The sequence below is a fragment of the Perca fluviatilis genome, chromosome 8 (assembly GCF_010015445.1).
Source record: "Perca fluviatilis chromosome 8, GENO_Pfluv_1.0, whole genome shotgun sequence".
Lineage (NCBI taxonomy): Eukaryota > Metazoa > Chordata > Actinopteri > Perciformes > Percidae > Perca > Perca fluviatilis.
Genome location: NC_053119.1, coordinates 27,187,006 through 27,203,086, shown reverse-complemented (window position 1 = coordinate 27,203,086; position 16,081 = coordinate 27,187,006). Strand labels below are relative to the sequence as shown.

The 16,081-nt window shown below is 44.6% G+C and overlaps 1 protein-coding gene across 3 annotated transcripts; it reads left to right on the top strand.

Annotated features, from left to right (window-relative positions):
- Positions 1 to 161: 161 nt before the first annotated feature.
- si:ch73-62b13.1 (uncharacterized protein LOC100002270 homolog) lies at positions 162 to 12,172 on the top strand. 3 transcript variants are annotated; one of them, XM_039807389.1, is made up of 3 exons: positions 162 to 279; positions 9,182 to 9,351; positions 10,206 to 12,172. In XM_039807389.1, the coding sequence occupies exons 2-3, from the start codon at positions 9,213 to 9,215 to the stop codon at positions 11,333 to 11,335; spliced, it is 1,269 nt and encodes a 422-aa protein (XP_039663323.1). In that variant the 5' UTR covers positions 162 to 279; positions 9,182 to 9,212; the 3' UTR covers positions 11,336 to 12,172. The 3 variants fall into 3 exon arrangements, with proteins under 3 accessions (XP_039663323.1, XP_039663321.1, XP_039663322.1); XM_039807387.1 differs by lacking the exon at positions 162 to 279 and adding an exon at positions 5,075 to 5,340; XM_039807388.1 differs by lacking the exon at positions 162 to 279 and adding an exon at positions 5,352 to 5,537.
- Positions 12,173 to 16,081: the final 3,909 nt, after the last annotated feature.

Below are 16,081 nucleotides of genomic sequence, written 5' to 3'. Positions count from 1 at the left end.
CTTGTGTTTCTACTTGTAAAGCACAGACGAATCCGATATAGGCCTAAGTGAAAGAGATAGAAAGAGGAGGAAGCGAGTGTCTTCCATATTTGCCAGTTTGCTTTCCGTACGCCCCTTCGCAGGCGTGATTGATGGAGACACAGATGTGGAAGAGGAGCAGCTGCTCGCTGCTCTCAGGTGTAATTAAGAAACACAGAAAGATCCCCGGGAGGCCCGGCAGAGTGCCGAGGAATCAGCACGCCTCAGAGAACAGCAAGATCCAGCAGCAGGCTTCCTTCGGTTTGTTACAGTGAGACACTTTAAATGGATTGGCTTAATTGTCGAGGCATATCTCTCAGACCATCTGTGTGTGTGGGAGTGCGTGTTACAGCTGCGTGTCTGTCTCTGTCTGTGCTGCATGTGTGTTGGAGCTCAAAGCTTTAGTACGTAACTTTATGATAATAATGAACGTCCATTACATTCAAGCCATTGCCAAATGAGTTGCTACAAAGCTAATTAAGACTATCCACATAACTCTCTCTGTATTTCTCAGCATGGCTAAGTTCAGAAGATTGTGGCGTCCGGCGCAGAAACTCGAGTGAAGATGTTTTTTTTAATACTCTGTGTCCTCCTTGGCTATACCATGGCTACTCGTAACTGCGTGGAGGGGGGAGGGGCGGTCATGGAAGGCTTGTATCATGTGGGCGCGCCGACAGTGTTGTTGTCATAACTTTGAATTCCTCATGGGGGCGGCAGAAACTACGCACTGTAACTTTAAGCAAACTGTGAGCTATGGCGGTGGCAGAGCAATCTGTGAAGAATCAATGAATTCAGCCCAGGAAATTGTGTTTCGACAAGTTGTAACCTGACACAAGTCTCTTGTGTTTTGATTGGGCTCGTACAACCTCTGCAGAACACACCGAGACATGTGACGAGACTCCAAAATGTATAGATTATTGTAAATTTTCTCTCTCAAAACACACACACACACACACACACACACACACACACACACTGAATAATGGACCCATTATTCACACCGATCAAAATCACATGTCAACATGATCCCTCCTTGGCTCCCTCCTCTTTCTGTCAGATCAGCGGACCATGTTCTGTAGAATCAGCACGTCTGCTCGGTGCTCCCTGGTGGCTGCCGGGCTGAGCCTGCTGAGGCCCGATCTGTTGTAATTTGCCAGGCCCATTACTCCCACAAATGTGATGGCTGTGAGCCCTGCGAGTGTGAAGCAGTTGGTGGGATAAAGAGCGATAGAAAAAAGGAGAGAGAGAGAGAGAAAGCAGGGTACCTCGATATTGCTGCTATCCAGCCACAGTGTCTCAGAGTGTGTAATGCGTTGTGCTAATGGCACCAATTATGCACCAGAGAGCACTGCTGATAGGCTGGTTTCACAGCAAAAGTGCTTGGGGGAAAAAACGGTTGCAGAGGGAGGTCTTTGGGTCCAAAAAAAATAATAATAATAATATGATGTTAGAGGCAGAAGGGAGACAAGCCACTTGGGGTTTTTCTTTCCTAATGGCGGTCTGCTCACTACCCAGACATGTGGAGGTGTCTGGTTGGATCGCAGCCACGCAGGAATTTATGTCTGTTATTTTCAGAGGGGCAATCCAAGCGAGGACCAATCAAACGCTCCCAATAAAATTGACTTCCCTCTGGAAGTCTCAAAGGCTTCCAGTAGATTTGATCCAAAGTCTATAACTTAGAAACTAGTGGTCGTGGGGCTGAGATGCTGTGATAAACGCTCTCTGTCAGATTGTAAAACTTCAACTCCCCTGCGTGATGAAACTAAAGTAAGCACTCTGTTTCTGTAATTCCTGTGATTGGGCTCGTTTTGTGATGTTTACAAGGTAAAATTTGTTTATCTACCTGTTCATGTGCTGGTGTAAAGCATCATAAGGGACATTTTTTGAACAGTCTTCTTGCAAGCAAAAAGAGCTAGACTACTTCTAATTGGCACCTCTGGCATGTAAGAAGTAAAAGAGCTGTCTACGAATGCCTTGATGGGTGCCAGGAGAAAACTTTAAAGCAAGGAAAAAGTTTTAATTTCATTACATGGCGTTGAGCTACCCGTATGCATACAGCAGATAATTACGAGTCTTTGCTCAGAAGCAGAACTTTGTTTTTGCACACAGCAGGGTTCAACAACACAACAGCAGAGCCGACTTGCTCGCTCATGTGCAGATGAAATAATAAAAATTGGGAGATCTCGGCAGACAGGGGAGCGAAAATGAGACCATCTATATTCAAGAGATCTTTCGTTCAAAAACAATCACACAGACGTGCATCGTGAAGGCAAGCCAGCGCAGCCACACCTTTGATGCACAGATGGCGTGTGTAAACTGTCTCGTTCCCCCTCCTGCTCTTCCTCTCCTCCTCTCTGCTGTGATCGCTCTCTCTCTCTCTCTCTCTCTCTCTCTCTCTCTCTCTCTCTCTCTCTGCCACTCTCATCCCTTATGTCCCACATTCTTCCTTCCTCTCATCATCCCATGTGTCACTCAACGAATTTCTCTCACTCTGCCGGCAGCAAAGCACCTCGGCAACCCGTCCCCCCTAAATTTAATAAATGAAGCTTTTTCGAAATTGGCAAGCAGGGTGGGAACCACGGCTGGGTAAATGTTAGCTGAAAGCTTTGGGTTTATAAAGACGGTCCGCCTCTTTTGTGATTTGGAGTTTTCATAGAAAACAGCCTGTGATGGGATTGTCTACGGGCGAGAAAACTTTCTGCCAGATGATCCTCTTCTCCCTAAATGGCTTACTGAACACTGAACAGAGGCGAGCCCGGTCAGGAGTTCTGCGGACATAAGGACAACAAGCAATCAAAACATACGCTAAACCTGATTGTGGGTCAGCATCGTTAAATTCGATCATGACCTCCCATCAACAGTCAAGAAATATGAGTCACAAAAAAACAACCATATTGAGGGGGGGGTGATCCAGATAACAAACATGGGCCTTCTCACAGTTTGAGAGCAGAAATTATATTTTAAAAAAAACCCTACTCAGTACTATATATTGTATTCATTTCATTTTTAAAATAGTTTGACATTGGACAGAGAAAGGTTAGCCGTTTCCCCGTTTCCAGTCTTTGTTCTGCTGGCTGAAGCAGTATATTTACCATGGTATCAAACTTCTCATCTAACTCTAAACAAGAAAGCAAATAAGTGCCTTTCAAAAATATCAAGCTCTTCATTTGAATGAAATAATTGTGTCTGCATGGTGTTATTACTGTCCAAGCCACAATAACTCTGGAGAAGTTCTCAGATGTTGCCAGTGCAATCGCAGTGAGAAACAGAGAACGTGTGCCCTGTGCTGGTTGTTTGCTGAATTAAATTTAGCTGTCTCTGCTGGCATACTAGTGGGTGAAATGAGATTTCTTTTCACCTGCTTATTGCACTTATGGCGAGGGAGGGCTGAATAAAGGGGCTGGTTGTTTTTTTTTCGCCCCCTCAAGTGAGATGGAGTTAGAAACAGCTTTCCTCAGGCAAAATTCCTGCTTCAGATAACTTTTGTAAGCGTTGCTTTGCCTTGTGACGAACTGACTGACAGATAATCTGACTGACGGATCGCTTCTTTAAAAGAAAGTGGAAGGTGCAATAGTTGCCAAGCAAGCCCAGATATAGAAAAGCAGTCAGTGAGCTAAGGAGACAAGGTTATCCCGAACAGTAGAGAGATTTCAACTGAGCATTTCCATCCACTTTGTGATGAAAGACTGCTGTGATGTTAAACATCAGATACGGGGGTGGATCACAGAGATATTGGGAAGAAAGAGTGCAGATTGGTGAGACATTTGTTGAGAGCCTGATAGCTCTGGAAAAGAAAAATGAAAGGCACTCCAAAATCTCTAATGTGCATCTGATTTTGTGTTCTTTGCATGCGTGCATGGTGAGAAGGAAGTGTGGGTATAGCTTAACAGGGAGGCCCGTGGAGGATTCAGTTTTTCGCTAACAGAAAATTCAACTCCTTCTTATTGCCTGTTTCATATCTTACCAAGTTGTGGAGGCGTCTGGCTGCTCGGAGACGGGGAATCAATGCTACTGGCAGGCAGAGCGAGGGATCAGCACTGAGAGGTGCAGAGGAGGGGAACCTCTTGTATCACTCACCGGGCATTCTTGGCAGCTTGTCTTCCTTTGTGAGTGCTTGTACAGGGAGACCTTTGCCTTGGCCCTTTATGACCAGAAAACGCCTGTTCTGTAAGTGCATAGGTAGGATCTCCTCCCCCTCTGGCTCCCATTTCTGAGATATTTTCTTCCTGCCTTTGTTTTTGGTGTAATCACTTGCACTGCCTGAAAGGTATGAACACAGGTTAGATGAAAGCAGAAAAGTTGGAACAACTAATCCCCCCACTGATAAAGGTGTACGGCTTAAATCATCCAACAGCAGAAATGATACAAGTGAGAACTGAGATGAAGCCACGACAGCAATATTATTTCACCAATCTGTCTGTGAATCGCAGTAAAGACACACTTTAGCCAGCGTGACACTGCCACAGCAGGAGATAAATCTGAAAGAGCGCAAACAGAATCGAGTAATGAAGCTGTCACAGCACCCCCCACCCCCCCAACCCCCCTCCGGGCAACGATATGGCACCCATCTCTTCACACCTGGGAGTCAGCAGCAGAGTGAGGAAGGGGGCCACACATCTGATGATAGCAGTCATCCTCACTGGAAAGAGGAAAAATAGAGGTCATTCTGCCAGTGGTAATCTAATGGGAGAAGTGTGTGTGTGTGTGTGTGTGTGTGTGTGTGTGTGTGTGTGTGTGTGTGTGTATAGTGAGAAACCCTGCAGAGAGCATGACAGTGACCAGAGAAGGATAATTGGCACTTATGGTGGGAAGTGTTTGTTGATGCCTGGCTGGAGCCGATGGAACCTTGCCTCCATGAAATGTACATCTCGGGTCCGTTTGCACCTGCAAACAAATGGCAACGGAAGCAGGATCGCATTTTAGTTGAACTTGAGTTATATCCCACTAGGATGGTTCTATTTACCGCCTGTTAAGATCACATGCGTTTCTAAGACGCAATGACACGTACCCTACGGCATCAAAGCGTATTGCACGGCGAGGCAATCTTGCATCCAATCTAGAGACTGAGCTCCAGTAGCCCGTGTGGTCTCCGGAGGGGAGAGACATGCCTCCTCCTCGCGCAGCCTCGCGCCCCTCTCTATCCATGGCGCATCTCCAGCTCTGAATCCACTTCGGCTCTGGACACACCGGCGGCAGCGCTCGATCCAAACATAAACACACACACACACACACACACACACACACACACACACACACACACACACACACACACACTAGAGGAGGACTAGACCGGCCGAAGAAATCCGATCGAGTGCGTTGATGGTAAGGTTTTTCTTTTCTTCAGCTTGTTGTTGCATTTTACGCGCAGCGAGCACTAGCCGGACTGTTACCTAACAAACAAGATATGCTGTAATCCAATCGGACAGAGAGTATAGTCTATCACGTTAATGAGGATAGTAAGAAGATCAGTAAATTATTTCTCCACACAGCGACTTAAAGTGTGTCTGCGCTACTCAAGGGTGAGTTTACTTCATCGGTTATACTATACACATGGGCTCAGATGTGTAGTGATATTAATAATTATTTATAAAATAATTCTGTTTTTTTTTAAGTAGTAACCCAATGTGCTGTAGATTGAGTTCATATTGATATAAATGACTGGACATGTATTGTCAATGTTTCCAGATGCAAATGTATGCTCTTCATAAATCTTACTGCTACTGAAACTTGAACTAGCCATACAGTAACGTTATCTAGATGTAAATGACGGGATGAGATAAGAAGTTGCAGGTATCTAATCCATCTATTTTGTCCTTTATTACCATTAAACTTAATAAATAAATAAATCAGTCATTTTATTAAACACTTAAAAAAACACCATTTCTTTCTGTTTGTGCTGTTTGTGGATGAACCACAGACAAGATCAGATGAAGCGTTGACATTTTGCTTCATTCTACCCCCCCTCTGTTTGTAATGTAGTGACTTCACTCCTTCACTTCTGTGTGTGTGTGTGTGTGTGTGTGTGTGTGTGTGTGTGTGTGTGTGTGTGTGTGTGTGTGTGTGTGTGCTGTAGGAATTCTGTAAGACAAGATTCATCTTCTCCCCTATCACAGGAGCTCCTCTGTAGCCCGGGGTCAGATGCAGCTCATCTGCACTCCGCAGCAGCTCTGCTCTGCTCTCCGCCTGTGGCACTCTTAGTGTAGGCTGTGTGTGTGTGTGTGTGTGTGTGTGTGTGTGTGTGTGTGTGTGTGTGTGTGTGTGTGTGTGTGTGTGTGTGTGTGTGTGTGTGTGTGCGTGTGTGCATGTGTGTTGGGGGACAGAGAAGGAGAAGGGGAAAAGGTGGATAGATAGATGGTGAACAGAGCAAGAAAGACAAACTGGAGGCTTAAAGCTCCTCCTGGCATTGCTACTGCTGCTCAACTCTCTTTGTTTCTCAGGTTAGATCATCAGGTGTTTGCCAATAAATCGCCTCACTCAGAGGATCTGTGAACACACCAAGGTGCCTTAATAGAAAAATCTTTGGCACTGTCACATCCCCTCAATCACTCGCATCCCAAATCCCTCAATCCCACCCTCATCACTAACTTCTAACCTCATTTGTTGCCTTTATTTTCCACAGAGGGAACTGCCTTCCCTGCACCATGCACTCCAACACTTTTGCTGCTATAGCTTTGTTATCTCAGCAGCAGCAACGCCTGAATTTACAACTCAAACCTGCCAGAGGGGCGTGCACCGCACAGTGTAATCTTTGGTTGATTCTGTCCTCTAGGCTTTTATCCCCTGTAAGCACCCGTTATTGTTTGAGGGATACAAAAGCTGAGATCGCCTGAAGCTCGCAGTCCCCTTCCAGTTGTTGACAGAGTGTCTATTATTCCTGGTGTGAGTCCCGGTGCGGGGGGAGTTATAAGCCATGGAGAAAGCAGGACTTGCAAATCAAATTGCTTCAATCCATTGAAGCATCTGTCCTCATTCTCCAGAGGGCAGCAGGGTGTGTAGCAAAGGAGGTTCCGAGCCCTGATCAAGACTGGAAAGGAAAACAAAACCTGTCGCTGAGGAATCATACGATGTGCCTTGGTCAGCCAGCTGTGCAGTACACATAGGGTATGGATGGCAGGACTGTCAATTTGACAGGTTTGCCCCCTCTTTTTCTTAAGTGTCAGAGATGGTAAAAAGCTTGGTCAAAGCTTCTCATTATCTGCAGTCATTCATGCTTTCAATTTCTCTGCTTTTTCATCCGTCTCTCCTGTCCTTCAACAAACGCACAACCAGGCCGAGCAGTTTTAAAGTTGTTCTTAAAAAAAAAGACACAAACAGTAGCCTAGCGTCCCCGTTTCTGTCATTTTGTCTGCAGCTCACAAAAGTTTCTCCCCCTGATGGGTTCATTCTGCGATTGCTGTTTTTAGACGTATTCAAACAGAATGGCTCATGATGTCAGCTTGATTTCTTTCCCCTCACCCACAGAGTAAATGTCTTTGGTTTTGCGCTGTTTGTGATTAATGGAACATCAAAAGCCGATCTGAGCTCAGTGTGATACATTCCTGAGGATATGAGTCTGCCAGGGACACATAAACATCATTAATGAACAAGAGGGAGACTGGAGAGAGACAGAGTGACAGAAAGAGGGTAGGAAGCAAGATATTTATTTTTGTCCGTAACATGATGTATATTTACCTGTGGTTTGGATGATGATTGCCTCAGTGAGTGATGGATACACACTTAGCGCCCAGGGATCTTGTGTGATTACCTACCATCAGTTTGGTGCAGAGGGACAAATGGATGGCAGCACCTTTTTTCTAAATCCATTTGGAAAATCACATCTCTCTTTGCTCTTTCATGCCCAGTGGCAAAAAACTCGAAGGGTACAAAAGAAACTTCTCCACTCGTCTACGTGAAGACGTCTATATTTATCCGGTTATGTAGCTCTCTGCTGGGCTTAGAGGCTTAATTACCCAGAAGAGAGGAAAGCAAAAATGAAATGCAATTATGCAACTGTGTGCACGGTATCCTGAATAGTGGAGCTTTTGTAGATAGCGACATTACTGCTACCGTTTCCCAGTAGAAGTCTGACCTTTGAGTCATGTTTTTCTGCCGACCAAATCTGCGGATCCTATGGGAAACAAAATCCTGAACCTGTTAAATTCAAAGCATTTAAGCTACTTATGATAAAAATGCTAAAAGGTGATGTCTGTTTGCTCAGCTCAGAGAGAGAGAGCAACCTCATTTTTTTAAGAAACTCAAACATGTGCTTTTAAGGAATACTTTGACATTTCGGTATACACTCTTAATTTCTTTCCTTGATAAAACAAAGCTACAACCAGCAGCCGGTTATCTTAGCTTAGCATAAAGACTGGAAACAGGGGGAAACAGTGAGCCTGGCACTCTCTGAAGGTAATACAATGCGCCTCCAAGCACCTCCAAAGCTCACTAATTAACTGGTTATACCTAGTTTGTTTAAAGTTGAAACACTTTGGTTTTTGTATGGTAAAAACGAGATATAACAACAATTTCATTTAGTGAGCTTTAAAGGTACGCCTTTGGACAGAGCCAGGCTGCAAAATTACAAATCCCACTATGGCCACGCCAAGACCCGCCCTACGAAGCAGCTCGATTGGTTGGGGTTAGGCATTTGACCTCGAGTGGTCAGCCGATTGGTCAGGGGATAGGACCTGAACAAATGGGGTTACATTAGATGCCTGGCCAATAAATGCTATTGAAGGGCGGGTCTTGGTGTGGCCATAGTGATAGTGGATTCATAATATCGCAGCCAGGCTAGCTGTTTCAACCCCCCCATTTCCGTTACGCTATAAGCTATATAAGCTAACTTGCTGAAGTGTTTTCAATCTTTTCATGGTATATTTCCCAAAAACTATTCCTTCCTACTTTTTGACTGCACTAGAAAACGCTGGTGCACCATTTGTGGGACAAACGTTCACATTCCGAACTGGCAAGGGAAATCTGGGAAAGTTAACGTGACATACTTTACCTTCTGCTGTTTAAGTGCCCTTGAGCAAGAATCCTAACCGCTCCAGCTAAAGCTGCTCATTGGCCATCAATATAGGGCTGCAGGCGTAAAGGAGTGTGAGCTGAACATGTATGCAGCTGAGAAAAAGCATCAAAATGAAATCTCATTGTGTGTGTGTCTCTGTCTCCCTGGCGGCTTCAGCGTGAAGGATGTAGAGCCAGAGGGGGGCAGGATGGAGTGCTCCTGGAAGACGGTGCTGCTGCTGGTGTGTGCGTCTCTTGGGGTCCAGTACACGGCCATCCGGACCCTGAGGGACTCTCTGTCTGGGCCCTGTCAGGGAACCTACCGCTGCCAGACCAGACACCACAGAGGTACACCGCGACAGCCAGTCAAGACTGTCCCACATATTTGTCCTGCCTTGCTACAGGAGAGCATAATGTGTTTTTGGTATATAAGATATATGTTTATATGTAGCCTATTGGAAAAAAATAACAAAAATAACCTAAATTGTATTAATACAAACTTTGGTTGTGCAGCACCATGACAGGACATACACAGAAACACACACAATTTGTAATATTAGTACTATTTTAGCAGAAAGCCTCATGCAAAGAAAGAAGCCAGGATCAAAACTGTGACTGAGGCTAAGAAAAAGGAAAGTGCATCATTAAATGAGGGAATTCCCAACAAGCTGGGAGGATAGAGAAATGAAATATGTGTAATTCGTTTTACAATTATCCTCCAATTTATCTCCATTAATCCCCTCTCATAGCGCAGCTGTAGCTCGCCGGCGCTGAGCTCCTGTGTACGAGAGTAACATCCCCTTTGCAATCAACTCCTCATCAGCAGTAATTACACGTTAGCTATTTGCGCTATATTTAGAGATCCGCCATTTCATAAACCCCCTCAGTAACCACCGGCCGACAAGCAACATACTCAGGCGTGTTTACCCTCTAAATTATTTAAGCTTTATTGGCTTGATTCAGTAGTTTACTTTCTCCTGAGCTGAAGTTATGATGAAAACCAACTCATTTTCACTTTTATGAGCTGAAGCAACCGCTCTGAAGTGAGTGAAATAACTCCTCTTTTACCAGAACTTGAATCTAGGTCAAACAGGTTGTGTGATGTGTTATTTTAGCTTATTCTAAGAAAACACAATGCAATTTATGTTAGTATCACATAACATGTAAAGGACGGACATGACTTTGTTGTTTCTTTCCTCAAGACTCCAGATGGAGAGCCTTGTGTGATGACAGTTGGATGCCAGTTGAGTCGCCTCGGAAGCACATCCTGCTGTTTGCCACCACGCGCAGCGGCTCCTCCTTCACCGGGCAGCTCCTCAACCAACACCCAGGGATCTTCTATGTGTTTGAACCTCTCTACCATGTCCAGCAGGCCTTCACCAACTCCAGCAGCAGGTTGCGTCGCACCCTGGACCGCCGGGCCCTACTGGGAGCGTACAGAGACCTCCTCCTCAATCTGTACACCTGTGATCTTCACTTCATGGAGAACTACATCCGCCCGGAGCCCCGGGACCACGTCACAAGCTCCTACTTCCGCCGAAGCTCCAGCCACGCGCTCTGTTCCCCTCCCGTGTGCTCGGAAGGAGGGGACGTAGCGGCCTCTGATCTGCCCGATGAAACGTGGTGTCCTAAGAAGTGCGGGGCCCTAAACCTTACCCTAGCCTCCATGTCATGTCTGTCAAGGGAACACGTAGCCATAAAGACTGTGCGGGTCCCTGAGGTGGGAGACCTGCGCACCTTGACAGAAGATCCACGCCTGGACCTGAAGATCATCCACCTGGTGAGAGACCCCAGAGCCGTCCTCGCCTCACGCATGATGGCGTTTTCAGATCAATTCCGCGCTTGGAAGATATGGAACGCGACCGGGCGGCAGCCTCGATACGTGGACCTGACGCAGATCACCAGCACCTGCAAGGACATGGCTGCCTCCGCAGAAACAGGCCTGCAAAGACCGGCATGGCTGCGGGGACGCTACCTGCTGGTGCGGTACGAGGACCTGGCGTTCAATCCGAAGGACAAGGCCACTGAGATCTACAGGTTTGTGGGGCTGGAGATGGAGGACAGGGTGCGGCTGTGGATTGCAAAGAACACCAACAGTAATGGGTCGTCTCCGTCAGAGTGGAACTACAGGTACTCCACCACCAGAGACTCCAGGGCGACAGCAGAGAGCTGGAGGCTTCGTCTGGGCTTTGACATCGTGAGGACTGTGCAGAATCTGTGCAACGACACTCTGGCCCTGCTGGGATACAAGCAGGTTCACTCTGCAGCTGAACTCCGAAACTTGTCTCACAGTTTAGTGGAACACAGGACCTTTCAACCAGTCACATGGTAGAAAAAAACGTTACTGTTTATTTCTTTATTTCAGCTGACTTTCCTCTCTGTCATGATGCTGATAACATGAATGTAATTTATCTTATTTTTCAATAACGCCTAAACTGATATCACTTTTTATGGTTTTGTTAAAGATATTAAAAGTGCCAAATGTCAAGCGTGTGTGATGCTGGAAAAAGTATTGATCCAGAATTAAGTCCATACTGCTGTATGTGTTGATTGAAAATTCTTCTTGAATTCAATTTCAATTTCAATTTTTTTGAATTCTTCAATGAATTGAATTTTAGTATTTAAACAGGGGGGGAAAGACAGTCGAAAGAGCCCAGGTACCATTTCAGAGTAAATCTGACCCTAAATCAGACACACAGGAAGGGGGATGTATTTGTCAAATAAATAAATAAATTATAGGGCTTGCCTTCCAAGTATCTCTAATGCATTTTTGGAAAAGGATTAAAATGTCACGTTGTAGGAAGAATATCTTCTGCAGAGCACTGCAGCTCTAATTTCTATGTGAAGATGGGTCTCATAGAACCAAGGTTTTTTTTTTTGTAAATACTGATTAACTGTTGCAATGCAAGTGTGCAAATGTTATGTGCTGGATGTGTTTGAACATTTTATTGTCACTGTAACAATACTGTTTATATTTTCTAGACTTTTTCAAATAAATTATTAATATGTAAGTATTTGTCACGCTGCTGAAATCTTGAAACCGCATTTGTTTGATGTGTTTTCTTCAAATCTGAGACAAAAGCGGATTCGAGTTTTGGTGCTGAAAACCGAGAACGGTACAAAATCCATTGTCTTTTATCTTGAAATCCCTCTGTATTTGGCTTGTCTTTCTGCAAAATTTCAATCCTGCTGATGTGTCTTTACTAACAGATATGTTTTTGACTCAAGAGAACACATGCTGCTCACACTGTGTTTCATTTTGAGTTAACTTTGAACCTAAAAAGAATAAAACCAGGATCATTCAGCTGTTCCAGCTGTCTACAGTGGAGTATAGTTAGAGATTAGACAGCTGCAGGTTCTCTGCCAGTTCCACCATTTGAAATTGCTCTTTGTGTCTAAACAGAGAAAGGAAGCGTGCCATCTCCAGACACCAGCCCATTTATTTCCTTGTAGAGCTGCTCTCTTGAGATAAATGCTGGAAGTAGTTTCTGAGGAGGAACTCGTTGCATGATTCATGGAGGAATCACTGATTGACTGTGATTTTCCTGCCTTTCAAATGCTAACATTGCATCCATCGTCCTATCGAGGCTGCAATTGTACCCCTCTGGGAGCTATGGGCTTTAATGCTTAAATGCTGCTGAAGAAAGCCTTTCCAGAGTGAAGGAAAATATGCAATTTGAGTGGAACGGTCATGGTGCTCTGTGAGTAGTACTATTAAATCTGAGGTGAAATTGTCCCCTTAATAATGTATTTTTAGACACCCAGTCCTCCCCATACTTCCTGTAGCTGCCCCATAGCTGCTGACACCAGGGATATCTCAGCGCAGCCCAAAGAATTGATCTACACATCCAGCTGAGGAGAAACAGGATTTAAAATGCATGGAGAAAAGATTGGCCGTTTTTCTTTGAACTTAATCTGCAAGGCTACACAAACTGGCCATAAAGCAAAGCTTTATGACACCCAGGGAGATGTGCTTCATCTGTTTTTCCATCCACACCCTGACACACAAAGCTGCAATTGGCCTGAGTCAGCCGTCACCTAATTACCCATTTATTTGCACTCAATACCGCCAACCCCTTTCTGTCTCCTTAACTGGGCTGACAAATTTAGGTCTTATCAATACGGGTAACAAATATGCTGCCTTTGGGAAATGTAAAATAGCGCACTGTTTATCTACACCAGTGGTTCCTAACCTATATTGTTAGGCAAAAATCTTTGCACATTTCAAGTGTCTCCTGGTTGGGAATCACTTTTCTACGCTGTCCTGGGCATACATGACAGAGGTGCAGATGTCAGAGTAGATGCAAGAGGAGCTCACACACATTTATATAAAAACATTAAAACATTTTATATTTTATATTTAAAAAAAACACACACACACACTATCAAGCCAAGATGTTAAAAGGTGAAGTAACCATTTTTATTCTGTGAATGGTTTGTGGTCATGTGGCGAGGGGGTGCACGCTGACTGTCACACCGACAGCTCCTGTGAAGCAGGGCAACACTTTGACGTCTTCTTTTTGCTGTTTTTTGGAATTGAAATTTTTCAGATTTTTCAGATTTTTCAGATGTTCAGTAGTCAGTTTTTTTTGTTTTTTTTTAAAGTGTTTTTCCTTTTATTTGAGAGTGTAAGCTCCTCTTGCATCAGGTCCTGTTGGGAGTTGAAACGTGGAAGCAGCGGGGCGGTGATGAGTGATTTGCATGTGTGTGGATAACAGAAAGAAGATATTTTCTCTCTCTTTTTTTTTTTTTTATACCAGCATACTAAAGTACAATAGCATGATAAACTACAAATTCTGTGGAGGTGGAGCTGGAGGTTTGTTAGCAGGATGAGGAAGAAAATCACCCGCAAGCTGAGCGGTTCAAAGCTTGAGTGGGCAAACACTGCTGTACTCTCATCTGCAGTGTGAACGAGGGGGAAAAAAAAGAGTTTTCCTGCAAGGGAATTACATTAAATACATTAATATAGCAATACATATTGTTTATTAGACACCACAGACACGTGATTTGTTCTCATTATTTCCTTTTGCAACATGGTGCCCACAATTAAATAGCTGAAAAAGAAAACACTCTTTCCCGTGAATCAAACTCCATCTGATATTAAAATTCAAGACAGATTAATATCACAGCTCCATTGCTCTGCTTTCAGGCCACATGCATCGGGGAGGACCGACACAGTATGAAGCAGCCTCCAACAATGTTTTGATAAGCACCTTGACCTTCCAGCACCGCTGTTGTGTCAGTCGAATAAGCTCTATCACCAACCCCACACACACACACACACACCCCGCTCTGCCCTGACGCCTGTCTATAATCAGCAGCCTTAACCATACGCTGCTCATAATGAGATGTGGGAGCGAAGGAGGTTGTGAGACGTCCTTGGAGTTGCTCCTCGAGCTGCAGGTGTGTCATCCAGGTTCATTACCCCATGGTCGATTCTTTATGGTCCTTATCTGGGCGAGCAGCCAGAAAGTCGGAAAATTATGAGCTCCCTCGCTGTCACGCTGACACATAACCGCACGCTTTGATCAAAATCAATGTCATCCTGTGTGCACGTGAGCATACATAAACATGTGTGTACCTGTATGTTCATGCAGTATAATGGAGATATGGCTATGTTGGGTGACACCCTGCAGCCGATAGGCAGAGGACAATTTCTGCTCTTCTGTGTGTGCTCCACAAATTGCCCTCCTCATAGAAAAAAAAAATAGAAAAAAAAAGGCCAGAGCCCGGTGTGAGAAGAACACACAGCATATTGACAATCCAGTTAAAATGACTTGTGAAAAATGCTGTTGATGAGCAAGAGAAACATCACCTATTCCTATTTTGTATTACATCAGCACTTAAAGAAAGCTTCTCACAGCACACAATATTGATCATTTCTCTCTGCCTCTTAAATGCTGAGAGAAATTTCCACAAGCTTAGTACGTGCAGTGTGTCATATCTGAATGTTTTGTATAGAAAAACAGAGAAAATGAGAAAATACAGTGAGTGCTCCTCACATTTAAAGGAATATTTCACCATTGGAAAGATGAATATATATTTTAATTGGGTCACTTATGTAGTAGAAATGTGAAACTTTTTTAGAAATTGGTTGCTTCTAGGCCGAGAAAAGACAGAAAATGTGTTTTTCGCTCATGTGGATGAAAGACACCAAATCCCAGAATGCACTTGCTTCACTACTTCAGCGTCTACTCCCAAGCCACGCCTACCCTTTACAGACAGACAGTGAGACGATCAACTCAACAAGTGTGTTTTATTGTCATTTCAACCATATACACGAAAAAAACGTTTCACCGTGGGTCAAGTGGTGTTACACATTTAAAACATATACTTTTTTGCCACAGCTGATACATTATCCGGACTTCTTTCAGCGGATTGATTGATAGCTCCAGAGGGAACAGAACTGTGTCCATGGCAACGCTCTGCTATGCATGGCAACGGTGTGTTATCCTTAGCCCTTGGTGGGCTGTGGTATAAAAATCACAAACACAGTCGTAAATTTGTGTGGGATGTAGCTAGAATGGTCGGCATTTTACAGTCACAAACTCCACCAGCAGTTAGCAGTTAGTTGGATACAAATCATCCCATTTCTGCAACAGGCAGTCTGGGGTAACACAGCCCACCTCTACTAGTAGTCTTAACAGAGCAGCAGGCTGGATTGTCCACAGCAATATTTCCACAACAACAAAAACACAGCAGTCTCTGAACTCACGTTGGGAGTTTCGTTGAAGTTGGATGTAGTCCAGTTTGTTTAATGATCGGACACTTGCAAGCAGTATTGGTGGAACAGGTGGCCGGCTAGCGTTAGCTTTCCACCGGCACACTCGTTCAACGCTCCCCGCTGATGAGGTCACTTTACCGGCCAGAGGCATCGAGCACCACCGCTGGTCTCCATGCAGGCGAAGCTTGCATAGTGTGTACAGTATTGCGTCTGTAATAAAGTGTCCTGCATATTCTCCGATCTGTACCAATGTATCCTGGTGGTACACGTGTGTGGTAGTTTGAATGCACATAATTGTTGTTCTAAAATTTCCGTCGGGATGAACAGTTTCTTCTCCTGCTGAGAAGCTAAGCG